At 43.7% G+C, this 20804-nt stretch overlaps 1 protein-coding gene across 11 annotated transcripts in view; it reads right to left on the bottom strand.

Moving 5' to 3' along the window:
- Positions 1-20804, bottom strand: part of OPA1 (OPA1 mitochondrial dynamin like GTPase) — a 198320-nt gene that overhangs the window by 159740 nt on the left and 17776 nt on the right. For all 11 annotated transcript variants that reach the window (XM_077290337.1, XM_077290340.1, XM_077290338.1 and 8 more), the window contains exon 3: positions 17834-17930. In XM_077290337.1, the coding sequence (XP_077146452.1) occupies positions 17834-17930 (97 nt within the window). The remainder of the gene's footprint in view (positions 1-17833; positions 17931-20804) is intronic.

Raw genomic sequence — 20804 nt, 5'->3', positions numbered from 1 at the left:
TGGTATCGCCACGTTCAGAATCACCCGATCAATATATCTATATTAAAAAAAAAAAAGATTTAACCAGATCAAGGGCGAGCAAAAGATTCTACCTACACTAAAGTGGTATAATTAAAAGGTGTACTCGGCACGCAAAAAATAAGCCCTTACCTAACCCGAGATCATGAAAAATGGAGATGCTTCGGGTCTCGGAAAATTATGCAATTTTTTTTTTCTAAAACAAACTGCATTTTTTTTCACCACTTAAATAACATAGAACCTAGACATGTTTGGTGTACAGGTCCTTCTCAAAAAATTAGCATATAGTGTTAAATTTCATTATTTATCATAATGTAATGATTACAATTAAACTTTCATATATTATAGATTCATTATCCACCAACTGAAATTTGTCAGGTCTTTTATTGTTTTAATACTGATGATTTTGGCATACAACTCCTGATAACCCAAAAAACCTGTCTCAATAAATTAGCATATCAAGAAAAGGTTCTCTAAACGACCTATTACCCTAATCTTCTGAATCAACTAATTAACTCTAAACACATGCAAAAGATACCTGAGGCTTTTAAAAACTCCCTGCCTGGTTCATTACTCAAAACCCCCATCATGGGTAAGACTAGCGACCTGACAGATGTCAAGAAGGCCATCATTGACACCCTCAAGCAAGAGGGTAAGACCCAGAAAGAAATTTCTCAACAAATAGGCTGTTCCCAGAGTGCTGTATCAAGGCACCTCAATGGTAAGTCTGTTGGAAGGAAACAATGTGGCAGAAAACGCTGTACAACGAGAAGAGGTGACCGGACCCTGAGGAAGATTGTGGAGAAGGACCGATTCCAGACCTTGGGGAACCTGAGGAAGCAGTGGACTGAGTCTGGTGTGGAGGAAATGGGCTACAGGTGCCGCATTCCCCAGGTAAAGCCACTTTTGAACCATAAACAGCGGCAGAAGCGCCTGACCTGGGCTACAGAGAAGCAGCACTGGACTGTTGCTAAGTGGTCCCAAGTACTTTTTTCTGATGAAAGCAAATTTTGCATGTCATTTGGAAATCAAGGTGCCAGAGTCTGGAGGAAGACTGGGGAGAAGGAAATGCCAAAATGCCTGAAGTCCAGTGTCAAGTACCCACAGTCAGTGATGGTGTGGGGTGCCATGTCAGCTGCTGGTGTTGGTCCACTGTGTTTCATCAAGGGCAGGGTCAATGCAGCTAGCTATCAGGAGATTTTGGAGCACTTCATGCTTCCATTGGCTGAAATGCTTTATGGAGATGAAGATTTCATTTTTCAGCACGACCTGGCACCTGCTCACAGTGCCAAAACCACTGGTAAATGGTTTACTGACCATGGTATTACTGTGCTCAATTGGCCTGCCAACTCTCCTGACCTGAACCCCATAGAGAATCTGTGGGATATTGTGAAGAGAAAGTTGAGAGACGCAAGACCCAACACTCTGGATGAGCTTAAGGCCGCTATTGAAGCATCCTGGGCCTCCATAACATCTCAGCAGTGTCACAGGCTGATTGCCTCCATGCCACGCCGCATTGAAGCAGTCATTTCTGCCAAAGGATTCCCGACCAAGTATTGAGTGCATAACTGAACATTATTATTTGATGGTTTTTTTGTTTGTTATTAAAAAACACTTATTTGATTGGACGGGTGAAATATGCTAATTTATTGAGACAGGTTTTTTGGGTTATCAGGAGTTGTATGCCAAAATCATCAGTATTAAAACAATAAAAGACCTGACAAATTTCAGTTGGTGGATAATGAATCTATAATATATGAAAGTTTAATTGTAATCATTACATTATGGTAAATAATGAAATTTAACACTATATGCTAATTTTTTGAGAAGGACCTGTATATGAATATATATATGGTGCATATAATGACTGGAGAATAATAATGGCAGGTCATTTTTAGCATTTGGTGAACATGGTAAATAAACAAATCCAAAAACCAGTTGTAGAATTGCACTTTTTTTTTGCAATTTCACCGCACTTGGAATTTTTTTCCGTTTTTGAGTACACGATATGGTAAAACCAATGGTGTCGTTCAAAAGTACAACTTGTCCTGCAAAAAACAAGCCCTCATATATGGCCATATTGACGGAATAAAAGAAAGAAAAAATGACGGCTCTGGGAAGAAGGGGAGCAAAAATCAGAAACTCAAAAACGAAAAAGGGCTGTGGCGTGAAGGGGTTAAAGGCCAGGACCATGCATTGTAAATTTACAGCGCTTGGCCGTAATTCATTTAAAGGAATATTGCTATATTGAAGGTGTGCCGGTCACATATTTGGTAAAACTAATCTAAAAGTCTACTGCTTATCTTCAATACAAAATTTACAGGGCATATGAATGCAAAATTAGGATATAATGTCTCGAAATAGAACCTGCAAATGATAAGTATCACAATGTATACTACAGCACATGGAGGAACATTAAGCAAAATGCACCAGAATTCTGTTGGAAAGCATACCATGATAGGTGCAGTACTGAACATGGCATAACCATAGCCTTTGTGTCGCTTTTATGGAGCAAAAATGGTTCTAACAGTGACTTTTTTTTTTTTTAAATCACACCTTATTTCATTTACTCTATTTTAAAAGTAACATTACAAGATCATCATTTTTTTCAGTTTAACAGTGTTCACATAAATTTTCTTATTCAGATATTTTAGCAATCGTTTAACCCCTTCACCCACGGAGCTTTTTTCGTTTTTTGCTCCCCTTCTTTCCAGAGCCATAACTTTTTTATTTTTCCGTCAATATGGCCATGTGGGGGCATATTTTTGGGGGGACAAGTTGTACTTTTGAACGATACCATTGGTTTTACCATGTCATGTAACAGAAAACGGGAAAAAAATTCCAAGTGTGATAAAATTGCAAAAAAAGTGCAATCCCACACTTGTTTTTTGTTTGGCTTTTTTTGCTAGGTTCATTAACCCCTTTACCCCCAAGGGTGGTTTGCACGTTATGGACCAGGCCAATTTTTACAATTCTGACCACTGTCCCTTTATAAGGTTATAACTCTGGAATGCTTCAACGGATCCCAGTGATTCTGACACGGTTTTCTCGTGACATATTGTACTTCATGATAGTGGTAAAAGTTCTTTGATATTACCTGCGTTTATTTGTGAAAAAAATGGAAATTTGGCGAAAATTTTGAAAATTTCAAAATTTTCCAACTTTGAATATTTATGCTATTAAATCAGAGATATGTCACACAAAATACTTAATAAGTAACATTTCCCACATGTCTACTTTACATCAGCACAACTTTGGAACCAAAATTTTTTTTTGTTAGGGAGTTATAAGGGTTAAAAGTTGACCAGCAATTTCTCATTTTTACAACACCATTTTTTTTTTAGGGACCACATCTCATTTGAAGTCATTTTGAGGGGTCTATATGACAGAAAATAACCAAATGTGACACCATTCTAAAAACTGCACCCCTCAAGGTGCTCAAAACCACATTCAAGAAGTTTATTAACCCTTCAGGTGTTTCACAGGAATTTTTGGAATGTTTAAATAAAAATGAACATTTAACTTTTTTTCACAAAAAATTTACTTCAGCTCCAGTTTGTTTTATTTTACCAAGGGTAACAGGAGGAAATGGACCCCAAAAGATGTTGTACAATTTGTCCTGAGTACGCTGATACCCCAAATGTGGGGGTAAACCACTGTTTGGGCGCATGGGAGAGCTCGGAAGGGAAGGAGCGCCGTTTGACTTTTCAATGCAAAATTGACAGGAATTGAGATGGGACGCCATGTTGCGTTTGGAGAGCCACTGATGTGCCTAAACATTGAAACCCCCCACAAGTGACACCATTTTGGAAAGTAGACCCCCTAAGGAACTTATCTAGATGTGTGGTGAGCACTTTGACCCACCAAGGGCTTCACAGAAGTTTATAATGCAGAGCCGTAAAAATAAAACAAAAATTTTTTCCCACAAAAATTTTTTAGCCCCCAGTTTTGTATTTTTCCAAGGGTAACAGGAGAAATTGGACCCTAAATATTGTTGTCCAATTTGTCCTGAGTACGCCGATACCTGATATGTGGGGGGGGGAACCACCGTTTGAGCGCATGGCAGAGCTCGGAAGGGAAGGAGCATCATTTGGAATGCAGACTTAGATGGATTGGTCTGCAAGCGTCACATTGCGTTTGCAGAGCCCCTAATGTACCTAAACAGTAGAAACCCCCCACAAGTGACCCCATATTGGAAACTAGACCCCCCAAGGAACTTATCTAGATGTGTTGTGAGAACTTTGAGCCCCCAAGTGCTTCACTACAGTTAATAACGCAAAGCCATGAAAATAAAAAATCTTTTTTTCCCACAAAAATTATTTTTTAGCCCCCAGTTTTGTATTTTCCCAAAGGTAACAGGAGAACTTGGACCCCAAAAGTTGTTGTCCAATTTGTCCTGAGTACGCTGATACCCCATATGTTGGGGTAAACCCCTGTGTGGGCACACGGGAGAGCTCGGAAGGGAAGGAGCACTGTTTTACTTTTTCAACGCAGAATTGGCTGGAATTGAGATCGGACGCCATGTCGCGTTTGGAGAGCCCCTGATGTGCCTGAACAGTGGAAACTCCCCAATTCTACCTGAAACCCTAATCCAAACACACCCCTAACCCTAATCCCAACGGTAACACTAACCACACCTCTAACCCAGACACACCCCTAACCCTAATCCCAACCCTATTCCCAACCGTAAATGTAATCCAAACCCTAACCCTAACTTTAGCCCTAACCCTAGCCCTAACCCTAGCCCCAACCCTAGCCCCAACCCTAGCCCCAACCCTAGCCCCAACCCTAGCCCCAACCCTAGCCCCAACCCTAGCCCCAACCCTAGCCCCAACCCTAGCCCCAACCCTAGCCCCAACCCTAGCCCCAACCCTAGCCCCAACCCTAGCCCTAATGGGAAAATGGAAATAAATACGTTTTTTTAATTTTTTAATTTTTCCCTAAGGGGGTGATGAAGGGGGGTTTGATTTACTTTTATAGTGGGGTTTTTTAGCGGATTTTTATGATTGGCAGCCGTCACACACTGAAAGACGCTTTTTATTGCAAAAAATATTTTTTGCGTTACCACATTTTGAGAGCTATAATTTTTCTATATTTGAGACCACAGAGTCATGTGAGGTCTTGTTTTTTGCGGGACGAGTTGACGTTTTTATTGGTAACATTTTCTGGCACGTGACATTTTTTGATCGCTTTTTATTCCGATTTTTGTGAGGCGGAATTACCAAAAACCAGCTATTCATGAATTTCTTTTGGGGGAGGCGTTTATACCATTCCGCGTTTGGTAAAATTGATAAAGCAGTTTTATTCTTCGGGTCAGTACGATTACAGCGATATCTCATTTATATCATTTTATTATGTTTTGGCGCTTTTATACGATAAAAACTATTTTATAGAAAAAATTATTATTTTAGCATCGCTTTATTCTGAGGACTATAACTTTTTTATTTTTTTGCTGATGATGCTGTATGGCGGCTCTTTTTTTGCGGGACAAAATGACGCTTTCAGCGGTACCATGGTTATTTATATCTGTCTTTTTGATCGCGTTTTATTCCACTTTTTATTCGGCGGTATGATAATAAAGCGTTTTTTGCCTCTTTTTTTTTTTTTTTTTTCTTACGGTGTTTACTGAAGGGGTTAACTAGTGGGACAGTTTTATAGGTTGGGTCGTTACGGACGCGGCGATACTAAATATGTGTACTTTTATTAATTTTTTTTATTATTTAGATAAACAAATGTATTTATGGGAATAATATATATATTTTTTTTCTTTATTTAGGAATTTATTATTTTTTTTATTTTTTTTTTTTAACACATGTGGAATTTTTTTTTTTACTTTTTTACTTTGTCCCAGGGGGGGACATTACAGATCGGTGATCTGTCAGTGTGCACAGCACTCTGTCAGATCACCGATCTCACTTAAGAGTGCAGCAGGCTTACCAGCGCCTGCTCTGAGCAGGCACTCGGTAAGCCACCTCCCTCCCTGCAGGACCCGGATGCCGCAGCCATCTTGGATCCGGGACCTGCAGCGAGGAAGGAGGTAGGAGACCCTCGGAGCAACGTGATCACATCGCGTTGCTCCGGGGGTCTCAGGGAAGCACGCAGGGAGCCCCCTCCCTGCGCGATGCTTCCCTATACCGCCGGCACACCACGATCATGTTTGATCGCGGTGTGCCGGGGGTTAATGTGCCGGGGGCGGTCCGTGACCGCTCCTGGCACATAGCGCCGGATGTCAGCTGCGATAGGCAGCTGACACCCGGCCGCGCTCCCCCCGTGAGCGCGGCCGATCGCGCTGGACGTACTATTCCGTCCTTGGGAAGTAGGGCCCACCCCACATGGACGGAATAGTACGTCCAATGACAGAAAGGGGCTAAATGCTAAAACAGACCTGATATTATTCTCAAGGTCAGTACGAGTTCATAGACACCAAACATGTCTAGGTTCTCTTTTATCTAAGTGGTAAAAACAATTTCCAAAGTTTGCAAAAAAAAAAAAAAAAATGCACAATTTTCCGATAACGGTAGCATCTTCATTTTTCGTGATCCTGGGTCGGGTGAGGGTTTAGTTTTAGTGCGCCGAGCTGATGTTTTTAATGATACCATTTTGGTGCAGATACGTTCTTTTGATCGTCCGTTGTTGCATTTTAATGCAATGTTGTGGCGACCAAAAAAAACGTAATTTTGGCGTTTTGATTTTTTTTTCTCGTTATGCCGTTTAGCAATCAGATTAATCTTTTTTTTGTATATATTCATAGATCAGGTGATTCTGAACCCGGCGATACCAAATATGTGTAGGTTTGATTTTTATTTTTTTTTTTATTTCGAAAGGGGCAAAAGGGGGGTGATTTGAACTTTTATATTTTTTTAATATTTTTAAAACACTTTTTAAAATTTTGGCATGCTTCAATAGTCTCCATGGGAGGCTAGAAGCTGGCACCACTCGATCGCCTCTGCTACATAGAGGTGATGCATAGATCACCTCGATGCAGCAGAATTACAGGCTCGCTCATAGCAATCTGCCATCAACAACCATAGAGGTCTCAAGGAGACCTCTGGTTGTTATAGCAACGCACCGATGACCCCCGATCACATGACAGGGGTCAGCGGTGCGAGTACTTCCGGCCGCACGGCTGGCAGCGCTTGTTAAATGCCGCTGACAGAGTTTGACAGCAGCATTTAACTAGTTAATGGGCGCGGGCGGATCGCGATTCTGCTCCCGCCCATTGCGCGCACATGTCAGCTGTTGAAAACAGTTGACATGTGTCTTTGAGCTGGGCTCACCGCCGGAGCCCACCTGATAGCGGGGGATACTGCCAGCTGATGTACTATTCCGTCAGCTGGCAGAAAGGGGTTAAAGTATTATGAGTCTTTCAACTCACAAAAGGAAAAAAAAATTGAAACGTAAAAGAAAAATTTATTTTTTTAATTTTGCACAAAATTTGGCAAAGGATATCGCAAGACACAAAAGAAAAGGAACTTAACCCCTTGGTGATGAAGCCAATTTTTAGAGGTATGAGGTAATAACTCTGGAACACTTCAATTCATCCCACTGATTCTGAGACTGTTTTTTCGTGACATTGTACTTCATGTTAGTGGTAAAATTTCTTCTATGTGACGTGCGTTTATTTAAGAAAAAAAACGGAAATTTGACAAATTTTGTAATTTTCAAACTTTTAATTTTTTTGTGCCCTTAAATCAGAGTGTTACAGAATAAAGAACATTTCCCACGTCATCTTTACATCAGCAGAATTTTGGAAACACATTTTTATTTTTTTTATTTATTATGCTTTATATAGCGCTATCTTATTCCGCAACACATTACATACATCATCATCGCTGTCCCCATTGTTGCTCATAATCTAAGTTTCCTATCAGTATGTCTGGAGTTGGGAGAAAACTGGAGAACCCGGAGTAAACCCACACAAACACGGGGAGAACGTACAAACTCCTTGCAGATGTTGTCCTCAGTGGGATTTGAACCCAGGACTCCAGTGCTGCAGTGCTAACCACTGAGCCAGCGTGCTGCCCCCAGGTTAAAAGTTAAAAAGTTAACCAGAAATTTATCATTTTTCCAACAACATTCACAAAACCATTTTTTTTAGGGACCACATCACATTTGAAGTAACTGAGTAGTCAGTATGATGGAAAATACCCAAAAGTGACACCATTCTAAAAACTGCACCTGTCAAGGTGTTCATAACTACATTCAAGAAGTTTACTAACTCTTCAGGTGCTTCATGAGAACTAAAGCACTGTGGAAGAAAAAATGAACATTTAACTTTTTTCACAAAAAACTTATTTAGATCCAAACTTTTTTTTATTTTCACCAGGGTATCGGGAGAAAATGGACAAGAAAATTTGTTCAAGTATAAGTACACCGATACCCCATATGTGGTGGAAATCCATTGTTTGGCCGCATGGCAGAGAACAGAAGGGCGAGAGCACCGTTTGACGTTTTGAACGTAAAATTGGCTGGAATCGATGGCGTGCACCATGTCGTGTTTGGAGACCCTCTGATGTGCCTACACAGTGTAAGCCCTTTAATTCTATTTCCAACCCTAACACAGCCCTAACCTCAACCCATTAACCCCAACACAACTAACTCCAACCCTAAACCTACCCTAACTGCAAAGATTAGAAAAAAATAAAATAAAAAATGTATTTTATTATTTTTATCTAACTACGGGGTGACAAAGGGGGGTTTAATTTACTTTTTTTTTTTTGGTCACTGGGATAAGGTCTATCACAGTGATCAAAATGAACGAATAGGAAAAAATCGTAGTTACTTACCGATAACGGTATTTCTCTGATCCCATGATGGCACCATGAAGAGAGGGGTCCGCCCCCAGGGACAGGAAACCTACAGGTGAAAAATGATAATTACTTACGGGTAATTTGATTTTCCAGATCCATGACAGCACCGGTACATGAGAGATGGTCCCGCCCCCAAGAACAGGAAACCTGCATAGGAGATAAAAGATGGGGGCGGCACCTCTCTCCTCAGTTTGTTTACAGAGAATGTAAGGTAACCGCTATGTTAGTTTTAGGCATATAAAAAATTATATTTAACTCTAAGACTATTTATCTATTGTTATGTTAAGTGGTTATTACCCCATCTTTCATTTGTGTCTCTTTTTTTTTTTTTTTTTTGTGAATCACACACCATCACCAAGATAGGGCGGGAACTAGAGCGGTGCTGTCATGGATCTGGAAAATCAAATTACCCGTAAGTAATTATCATTTTTTCCCTTCCCCATGACAGCACCGGTACATGAGAGGAAGAAATAGAAAGAACCTCTAGGGTGGGACAACAGCAGATAGTACTTTCCTACCAAAGGCAAGATCTGATAGCCCCAGATCCAATCTATAATGGCGGAAGAAAGTAGAGGGAGAAGACCATACTGCTGCATTACAGATTTGCTCTATCGATGCATTTGCCCTCTCTGCCCAAGATGTGGAAATAGCCCTCGTAGAGTGGGCCGTAACACCAGGTGGAGGGACCTGTCCCGAAGAGGAATAGGAAAGTGATATAGCCATACGGAGCCAACGTGCAATAGTCGATTTTGTGGCCTTTTTTCCCCTGTTTGCCCCCTGAAAGGAGACAAAAAGGGCTGTAGACTGTCGCCATGGTTTTGTCACTTCTATATATTGAAGAAGGCAACGTCTGACGTCCAAGCAATGGAAGGTTTCTTCTCCCTGGGATTTTGGATTGGCACAGAATGAAGGCAAGATTATCTCCTGGTCCCTGTGAAATTTCGAGTTGACCTTAGGTAAGAAGGCCGGATCAGATTTTATAATTACCCTATCCTCCAGAATTTCAGTATACGGAGGGTCAATAGATATAGCCTGAAGCTCACTAATGCGTCTGGCTGAGGTAAGGGCAATCAGGAGAACTGTTTTTAGAGTTAGCGCTTTTTCCGACATGGAGGAAAGAGGCTCGAAGGGAGAGGAGGTCAAGGCGTTTAAAACTAAATTTAAATCCCAGGGAGCGACCTTTGGACGAGGTTTGAATGGTCTGGCTGTAAAGGAGGCCCGAATGAACCTACACACCCAGGGGTGATCAGCCAATTTTTGGTCAAACAAGGCGCTAAGCGCCGAAACTTGCACTTTTAGAGTGCTGGTAGATAATCCCCTCTCCAGACCCTTTTGGAGAAAGTCTAGGATTTCAGATATAGGGACCTTCTGAACGGTATCAGTTATCCCTCGGCCTGAGAATTCTAAAAATTTTCCCCATACCTTTTGGTATTTATCAGTTGTGACTTTTTTTCTACTGGACAGTAGAGTAGTAATTAACGGATCCGAGAACCCCTTTGCTAGCAGAAGTCCCCTCAAGTTCCAAGCAGTGAGGTGTAGGCTGTGAACCTGAGGATGTGTCACCGGACCCTGGTGCAGAAGGTCTGGGACCTCTGGAAGTATCCACGGGTCCGAGATGGACATACGTCTGAGCCAAGTGAACCAAGCTCTCTTTGGCCAGAAGGGTGCGATTAAGATTATGCGTGATTTCTCTTCTCGGATCTTCTTCAGGACTGTAGGGATCAATGGGATCGGGGGAAACGCATAGGCTAGTTGGAATTTCCATTGGTGTAGTAACGCATCTACTCCTTCCGGGTTCTCTTTCGGGTTTAGAGAGTAGAACCTTTTTACTTTTCGATTCTGCCTTGTGGAAAAAAGATCCACTTGAGGAAGCCCCCAGACTGCACAGATTTCTCCAAATATTCTTTGATTTAGCGACCACTCGCCCTGGTGCAGGACGTGACGACTCAGAAAATCTGCGACAAAGTTTTCCGACCCCTTTAAGTGTGTACTTGTGAGGGATAAAAGGTGGTTTTCGGCCCAAAGAAATAATCTTCCTGCTTCTTCCATTAGGGAACTTGATCTGGTTCCTCCCTGTCGATTTATATACGACACCGTTGTGCTGTTGTCGGACAATACTACTAAATGTTTTCCTTTGAGGTCTTCTTCTGATTGAAGAATTGCTTGCCTTACTGCTGTCAATTCCCTCAGGTTTGAGGAGGCTGATTGCATCTGTGGATCCCATAGACCCTGTAGGATCCGATCTGATAGGTGTGCTCCCCAACCTAACGGGCTCGCATCCGTGGTCAGTACCACCGGATTCTGGATTGACCATGGGACCCCTTTTTTTAGATTCCCGGAATCTAGCCACCAGCTTAGAGAGTCCCGGACATGTTGTGACAATACGATTTTTCGGTTTAGATTGTAGGGTATTCTTGTTTGTTCTGACAGGATCTCCCACTGTAGGTCTCTTGAATGAAGTTGTGCCCATTGGACCGCCGGAATTGTTGCAGTAAGAATGCCTAGGAGAGACATGGCTTCCCTCACCGAGACGTATTGGGCCACCTGTATTTGTGTTATTCTTTGTTTTATGACCTCGATTTTCCTGTCTGGAAGGATACAGATCTGTTTGATTGAATTTAATTGGATCCCCAGGAACTCCTGTATCTGGGCCGGAATCAATCTTGATTTTTTTAAGTTTATTATCCACCCTAGTTTGGTTAGTAGCTCTCGTACTGTCGTAACTGCTTTTATGCAATCTTCTTGATTGTCTGCTATCAAGAGGAAATCGTCTAAATAGGGCACTAGCAGAATGTTTTCTCTCCTTACAAAGGATGCTACTTCCGAAATTATTTTTGTAACAATACGAGGAGCTACCGATACCCCAAAGGGGAGACATTGGTATTGTAGATGGGTGTAGACCTGCCCCAGCTGCACAACCAACCTCAGGAATTGTTGATGCTCTCTGCTGATTGGCACATGATAATAGGCATCGGTAAGGTCTATCACTGCCATATAACATCCTGGATACAGCAGTTTTACCGCCGTTCTCAGAGTCTCCATTTTGAATTTTTCTACTCGGATGAATTTGTTTAATTCTTTTAGATTGAAAATAGTTCTTAAAGATCCATCCGGTTTTGGAGTGAGGAAAAGGGTGCTGTAAAATCCCCTTCCTATTTCCTGTGAAGGTACTCTTACCAGGACTTTCTTGTCTAGAAGAAGACGAACTTCTTTTTCGAGAACTAACTGGTTCTTTTTGGCCACACGAGTAACTTTTATTCGGTGGGGAGGAAGGGAGATGAAATTTAACCGTAGACCGTCTGATAACAAGTTGATTATCCATTGGGACGGCTGTAAGGTTACCCACTGATGGACAAAAAACCGTAACCTTCCTCCCACCTGGAATATGGCGTCATTGTTTAGGATCTGGTTTTGGGGGTTTATTGAAAAGAAAACCTCTTTCTCTTTTCTCACCCCAGGGTTTCCCCCGTGTGGTTCTATCCGTTGGGCGGCCTCGGCCCCTACCTGATCCTCGAAAGGACCGACGATTGTCATACCAACGTCGTCTAAAGAAGGGAGGTGGAGGGAAGTGTTTTTTCTTGTCCGCCGCTTTTTCTAAAATCTCATCTAAAGCGCTGCCGAATAGATATTGACCCTCACAGGGGACTGCACAGAGCTTCACTTTGGATTGGAAATCAGCATTCCAGTTCTTTAACCATAACGCCCTTCTTCCTGAATTTGAAAGGGCACTAGCCCGCACAGAATCAATGGCAGCGTCCGCCAGGAATCCCGCTGCATTTTGAAGTGGAGGGATGACTTCTAGAAGTCTGTCTCTTGGACATTTGTTTTTTATTTGGTCGCTAAGTTCCTCCAGCCATTTAACCATGGCACGGGCAGTACAAGTAGCCGCTACTCCAGGTTTAAGCGCCCAAGTTGAGGCCTCCCAGGTTGATTTTAGAAAGGCATCCGCCTTTTTATCTAGGGGGTCTTTTAGGGCCCCCATGTCCTCGAAGGGAAGTGCTATGCCCCTGGAGGTACTTGCGATAGCCGCGTCCAACTTAGGCGCCTTTTCCCATTTCTCGCAAATTTCCTCACTAAAGGGATATTTACGTTTTAAGGCCTGGGCAACTGAAATCTTTTTATTCGTTTTTTTCCATTCTTTTTTAATGAGATTTAGAATGTTATCATGAAACGGGAAAACTTTTCGTTTCTTATCCTCCAAATTACTGAACATAGAGTCCTGAACTGTTTGCTTCTCTTTTGGCGTCTCAACCCCCAGGGTGGACCTGACCAGTTTTAGCAACTTCCCCACATCTTCTGATAACACATAAGGCCGGCCACACTCTTCATCTGAAGAGTCCAGGTCCGAACCCTCGTCGGGCGGAAGCTCACCCAGTTCACCCTCGGATTCTACGTCAGATGCCTGGGCAGACGTAGGGAATGGGTTTACGGAGCTCTGCAATCCATGATGTTTTAACTGCTCCTTTACAGTGCTTTGTACTTCGCTTCTAACAATATCTTTTATATTCTGAAGCAAAGATGAAGACTCTTCAGACACCGTTTTTTCTATGCATGAGCGGCACATACGCTTTTCATACGTTTTGGGGAGGCTTCTATCACAGAGTGCACATACTTTATGCTTTTGTTTAGAGGTGACTTTTTTTCCCTGCATATATACAAAAAACACAGTGTCACTGACATGTTTTTTGCCTTACAAAGGCACTCACCCACCGGACCCTTAGTACCACGACAGGCTGTGGGATTTCAGCTGGGATCGTCGATTCCTTCAGATCTGCCATCCTGCAGGAGACTGTTCCCAGCGCCTGCTTGCTGCCTTGCACTTTTAAATATGGCGGGCAGGAAGCGGTGTGTGCGTCTCTGAACTTTCTCCCCCCCGGGGAGTGTCAGCACACCGCTTCTTCAGCGTGTAGCGTCACTTCCGGTTCAATCCCGGAAGTTCCCCCATTCAGTCGGCGCCAGCGTCGTGATGGGTACGCTCACTTTTCTCCCTCGGCCCAGCCTCCGGCCAGGAGCGGACGCCGGGGAGTCCCCAGTGGGAAAGACGCATCTGCAGCTCCAGGTATGGAGGCGACGCGCACACGCCGCCACCGCTGCTCCCACCGCGGACCTCGGTCAGAGACCGGCAAAGCAAGGGAGACCTCTCCCCATGCAGCACCGCAGGTTCCCCGCAAGAACAGGAAACCAAACTGAGGAGAGAGGTGCCGCCCCCATCTTTTATCTCCTATGCAGGTTTCCTGTTCTTGGGGGCGGGACCATCTCTCATGTACCGGTGCTGTCATGAGGAAGGGAAAAAAGGGCGTACCTCTCTCCCACATCAGTTGGTTTACAGAGCCTTTATACAGAACTTCAGCTGCAACTCAACATTTGCACAAATTAAAACTTAACCAATTTTACTTAACAGAAGCACCGTGACTAAGCTAATGACTAATACATTATAATGTGCACACCTGTGTGTGAAAAGGGAGGGAATATACGGGTGCCATCATGGGATCAGAGAAATACCGTTATCGGTAAGTAACTACGATTTTCTCTATCCCCCATGATGGCACCATGGAGAGATTTGCATAGATTGTAACTCTTAGGGAGGGACCACTGCCTCTAGAACCCTTCGCCCAAAGGTGAGATCTGAGGAGGTCAAGTCTAAGCGGTAATGTTTGAAAAATGTAGACTGGGAAGACCAAGTGGCAGCTCTACATATCTGTTGTATTGATGCGCCAGCTCTCTCCGCCCAGGATGATGCCACTGCTCTGGTTGAATGGGCTTTAATATTCTCCGGAATGGTTGCCCCACAGGATGAGTAGGATAGAGTGATGGCGTCTCTTATCCACCTCGCCAAAGTGGCTTTCGATGCTTTCTGTCCCTTCCGTGGACCCTGGAAGCAGACAAACAGAGCCCTATCCTTCCTGCACTCCCTAGTGGCTGACAGATATTGGACCAGACACCTTTTTACATCTAGGGTATGCAGTGTTTTTCCCCCTCATTTTTGGGGCTGGGACAAAAGGAGGGCAAAGAGATCTCTTGGGTTCTATGAAATTGCGATAACATTTTAGGGAGGTAAGCTGGGTCAGTCTTAAGAATAACTCTATCTTCGAGAATCTGAGTAAAGGGTGGGCATGCAGACAGCGCTTGTATATCGCTAACGCAACGGGCCGAGGTTAAGGCTACCAGGAGTGTGGTTTTTAGAGATAAAATTTTTAAAGAAGCGTCTGCCAAGGGCTCGAAGGGAGGTTTGGTTAGAGCATTTAGAACAAGGTTTAGATCCCAGGGAGGAGAGGTATGGAGGGGAATAGGCCTGGATCTACTTGAAGCTCTAATGAACCTCATGATCCAGCGATTTCTGGCTAGATCATGGTTGTACAAAGCCCCCAAGGCTGCTACTTGGACCTTTAGAGTGTTTGTAGCTAGACCTTTTTCTAGTCCCATTTGCAGGAATTCAAGGACTTTCTGTATTGGGATTTCCCCTGTAGGGTCTGCGCCGGATACTGACATTAATTTTTTCCACACTTTCCCATATATTTTGGTGGTTACAAGTTTCCTACTCTGCAGTAGAGTGGATACTAGATTGGGGGAGAAACCCTTATCGCTTAGTAGCTTCCTTTCAAAAGCCAAGCTGTCATGTGTAGGCTCTTTACATTGGTGTGGAAAACTGGTCCCTGGGATAACAGGTTCGGAGTGTCTGGTAGAACCCAAGGGCTTGATATGGACATTTTTCTTAGCCACGAAAACCATATTCTGCGTGACCAGAATGGAGCTATTACTATCACTGTTGCTCCCTCCTCCCGAATCTTCCTCAGTACTAAGGGAATGAGGGAAATCGGGGGAAACGCGTAAGCGAGACGATAGTTCCAGGGAATTGTGAAGGCGTCTAGCGCTACTGGGCCCCCCCGGGGATCGATCGAGCAGAATGTGTCTACTTTCTGATTTTGACTGTTCGCAAACAAGTCTATTTCTGGATACCCCCAACGTTTTATGATCTGGTTGAACACTGATTGTTTTAGCTCCCACTCCCCTTGTTTTAAGCATGTCCTGTTCAAGAAATCCGCAGTTCGGTTTTCTGAACCTTTTATGTGGAGAGCTGTCAGGGATTTTAGATTGTTTTCTGCCATGTGGAATATGGATTGGGTCACCCCCATTAATGCCCGAGACCTGGTGCCCCCTAGGTGGTTTAGGTATGCTACCACTACTTGGTTGTCTGAAAAGACTTTTACGTGATGGGAGCAAATGAGATTTAGAAAGTGCGTTAGGGCCAGTTTTACCGCTAACAGTTCGTTCATGTTTTGAAGAGGAAAGCTGTTGATTTTGGCTCCAATTCCCCTGTGCCACTTGATCGTCTATGTGTGCTCCCCACCCCCAGTCACTGCCAGTCTGAGGTATTTTTGATGGTTGTTGTGGATAGGCACATGGTAATACGCGTCTCGTAAATCTAAAACAATCATGAAACACAAGGGAAAGAGCATCTTTACACAAGATTTTATTGTCTCCATTTTGAAATGTTGAATCTCGAGGAAATTGTTTAATCTTTTGAGATTTATGATCGCCCTGTGCGATCCGTCCGGTTTCCTGCGAAGGAAGAGGGGAGAGTAGAAGCCCATACCTTCTTCCTGGTAGGGGACTTCTTGTAACACTCCCTTCTGAATTAAGTTCAGAATCTCTTCCTGAACAGCTGACTGTTCGTGTGATTGTCTCTGAGGTGTTATCATGAAGGAATTGCCGGGAGAGGTGTGGAATTTCAGTTTGAGACCTTCTCTTATTATGTTTAGTATCCAGGTACTGTTTGAAATTTTTTCCCAGGCTGGAAGAAAACAGGTCAATCTCCCTCCGACCCGGGGAATACCTTCATTGTGATTTTTTTATGGTCGGCGGGGGGCTTGTTGAATATGAAGCCTTTGTTCTTATTTCTTCTGTCCTCCCAACCATCTTTGTTCCCTTTTGGGGGTTTTCCCCTGCCTCGGCGGCGATGGCGCCGGCGTTACCTCGGTCCCGCGTGTCCGGCCTCCAGCTCCACCGGTATCTCGTCTGGGACCCCATGGGTCGGTAGCCACCGCTACCCCCATGCGCCGCTGTGCAGCGGTACGGAGGCTATCTTGGTGACCGCCGTCACCTGCCTCCTTCCTCCCCTTTTTTTTTTCCCGGGGAAGACAGACTTGATCCTTTTCACTGCCTTCCCCTCCTCACTCACCCTCCAGGTCCGCCGACCCCAGCGGTGGTGCTACAGGGAGGGAAAAAAGGGGGGGAGAAAAACCGCTCGACCCAGCCGTGACAGGGCGCCCCCTGCCAGGAACCGAACTGGATCAGCCCCTGGTTCCACGAGGGATCTTCAGGTACGTGCTGTAGGTTCCCCGTCAGGGACAGGAAACCAACTGATGTGGGAGAGAGGTACGCCCTTTTTCACCTGTAGGTTTCCTGTCCCTGGGGGCGGACCCCTCTCTCCGTGGTGCCATCATAGGGAATAGAGAAATCTCCTATTGTTGCTGGGTACCGGCAGATCTCGGTGGGCGCACTGCACATGTACCCACCATTTTCTTCCAAGAAGACGACAAGGAGGGCCACGGGATGGAGCAGGAAGGCCCAGGAATGGCAAAGGTATCGGGGGAGCTCAGGGGACCCCATTTCTCTCTCCTCTGATACGATCTAGAGATATGAATTAAGAATATCGAACTTTTTTTTGTGATGGGCGTAATTCGGTGAATAAAGCAGATCACGTGACGGAGGACTGTAGAAACCGTCTCTGATCATGTTCTCCAGGGTCTGATAGCCAAAACTCTGGAGATTTCCTGACGCTTGGGGGAGCTAAACCCTTATTTCTCAGCGCCGTTAAAAAGCATATCAGCGGTCGTTAAGGGGTTAACAAAAATGGAAATCACAAGTTGGAGGTTTATGATGTTTTTTATGCAAAAGAATGCATGCCATGAATAGAATCTGTGCTAACAACATATGTATTGAATAACTGATTAGATCACAGATACTTGCACTTCTTGCCGTAAAAGATCACATAAATCACCTACCAAAATTAATGTATTCATCCAACTCCCAGATAAAGTCTGGCACAACCCATTTGTATTCACTGAGATCTGGGAACATATCTTTCCATTGCTCGAATGTCTGAATGAAAAAGTCGAGAAACACAAATAAAACACAACAGCCATAAAATCATATCAAATATATTATATAAAGACAGTCCTACATGTTCTATCAGACCTTACAAATTAAAAGTTTTGTACACTTTCAGGAAAGTGTGCCCAAACTGTGGAAAATGCCTAACATAAGCTCAGCAGGTACTCGCCCACCCTGTGTCCAGCATCGCCTCCACGTCGCTGCTTCGATCCTGCTGTTTTGGCTTCAGCAGTCACTTCACTGTTATAGTCAGTCACGGAGCTCAGCGACGTGTGCAGTCAACCCTGGTACTGCTGTTGACCTTAGCAGGGACTCTGGGTGCAGTAAGGGTGTTATTTTAGGTATTTTACAATTTGGGGCCCACTCTCCTGAAAATGGACAACCCTTTTAAACCAATTTCTTTGGTAACACCGTTAAATTTATTAAAGCAAAAAGGGCCAGACTGTTATTTTCTGTTCACACTAGCATCATGAACTCCATGATCGCCGTGACAGATACATGACATACAGAAATTGCCTTTAATCTTAGCACAATACTTTTGCCTGCAAGAAAAAGTCTTAGTTACCCACAGATTAACGGTGTTTTTCGAAGTCCATGACAGCACCACCTGAGAGAGGGGATCTGCACTTCAGGAACAGGAAACCTACGGATACATAAGGGCGGCACCTCTCCCACACATCAGTTGGATTACAGAGCACAAGAGGACCACCAAGGTTAATGACATGATTTATGTACAATACTATTACCACTAACTATTCCACCAATATGTGGATCATAAGAGGAAGAAGTGCACACCCAGAACTAAACAAAAAAAGGGAGGGAATCTGCGGGTGCCGTCATGGACTTTGAAAAACACGGTTAACCGGTGAGTGACTAAGACATTTTTCGAACGTCCATGACAGCACCACCTGAGAGAAAATTACAGAGAGTAATAACTAATTTAGGGAGGGACTACAGCCTGCAGCACCCTTACACCAAAGGAGAGTTCTGAGGAAGCACCCGGTTCTAGTCTGTAATGATTAAAAAACGTGCTTGGAGAGGACCAAGTAGCAGCCTTACATATTTGGTCAATCGAAACCTCCGAGCTCTCCGCCCACGACGTTGCCAACCTCCGCCCACCTAGCTAGCATGAGTTTTGATGCCCTAAGGCCCTTCCTAGTGCCCTGATAGGAGACAAACAAGCTATTATCTTTTTTCCAGGAATCAGTAACTGCTAGGTATTCTAGGAGACATCTCCTAACGTCTAGGGTGAGGAGTTTCTCTTCTTTCTCGTTACCAGGATTAGGGATGAAGGATGGAAGGACTATTTCCTGCGTTCTATGGAAACTAGAGACTACCTTAGGCAGGTATTCTGGGTCAGGTCTAAGTATTACTCTATCGTCCCTAAATTAACTAAATTAACTAAACAAAAAAAGGGAGGGAATCTGCGGGTGCCGTCATGGACTTTGAAAAACACGGTTAACCGGTGAGTGACTAAGAAATTTTTCGAACGTCCATGACAGCACCACCTGAGAGAAAATTACAGAGAGTAATAACTAATTTAGGGAGGGACTACAGCCTGCAGCACCCTTACACCAAAGGAGAGTTCTGAGGAAGCACCCGGTTCTAGTCTGTAATGATTAACCTCACCCATATGAGCCCTCCAACCGGAAGGGCTTGCGTCTGTAGTGACAATATGGGTTATGTTATATTCCCAAGGGACCCCTCTGGATATTGTTTCCGTCCAGCCACCAATCGAGGGATTTTGTAGCATTTTGGGACAAAGTTAGCTGGCCTTTTAGAGAACCCCCCAAAACTTTTACTCAAATGTTTTTTTTTTAAAATATAAGAGTACAATAAAACATTTCACATTAAGGTATACATTTCCATTTTCCCCACTCTTAACCCTCCCTTACCCATCCCGCCCCCCTCCTTCCCTTTTAGACAGCTCACGCCTTCCTCTTAACACATCCTGTAGTATTATATACGTTATCCATATACAATAACTTTTATTTGTACACGAGTACACCATAAATATATAGACGAACCCTCCTCAGGCCTAACCTCTCTTAGCCTCCCCTAGCCTAGTTCCAACCAGGGCATCCACAATTTATCGAACAGGCCCATCTTCCCTCTTTTCTGATATACACCCTTTTCCAGGGTAATGACCTGCTTCACATATTTGCATACACAAAAGATGAAACAGACAAGGTCCTAAAAAAGGGGATCACCACAACAAGGATATGGCAAAAAAATATATACACAGCTTTATTGAAATATATATATACAAACAAGGGTAACAAACACATAGACATATAAAAACACTTAAAAAGCATACAAATGCTATACACAACAGCCCCTAATACGGCCGTACCCCACATAGGACTCGAGTCATGTACATATGATGTAATTACCTAGAACCAAATTGCTAATAGAATGAAAGAAATAGGCCAAGCTACCTAGGCACTCCCCTGGGTACTGCAAATGGAAACAGACCACTAATAGTGTGAATGCAAAATAGCAAAAGTATAAAGCCCACATAGACATACAAATCCCTGCACTGCAAGTGCTAGATAAGGGAGACACATGCACAAACCTGCCTAGCATGTAGAGACGACAGGTGTGTACATTACGCTACATAAATGTCAAGCAGCAAAAAATATATCAGCATAGTGCCTCAATAGCATGTGACCAACAATCTAACATGCCACTATACAGAAAAATAGCACCAAGATAGTGTGAGCTGTAGAGATAGCATATTACCCAGGGCACATGATGCCCAAGCCTATAGCGCCTGGAAAAAGAGTCCTGATGTGGGCTACAAGGAGACCCAACGCGTATCGCCACCACACCGGGCAGCTTCGTCAGGGGTAATCTAAAGAC

Source organism: Ranitomeya variabilis, chromosome 2 (genome assembly GCF_051348905.1).
Source record: "Ranitomeya variabilis isolate aRanVar5 chromosome 2, aRanVar5.hap1, whole genome shotgun sequence".
Lineage (NCBI taxonomy): Eukaryota > Metazoa > Chordata > Amphibia > Anura > Dendrobatidae > Ranitomeya > Ranitomeya variabilis.
Note: the sequence above shows the minus strand (reverse complement) of the source record. Positions and strands in the feature narration are given on the sequence as shown.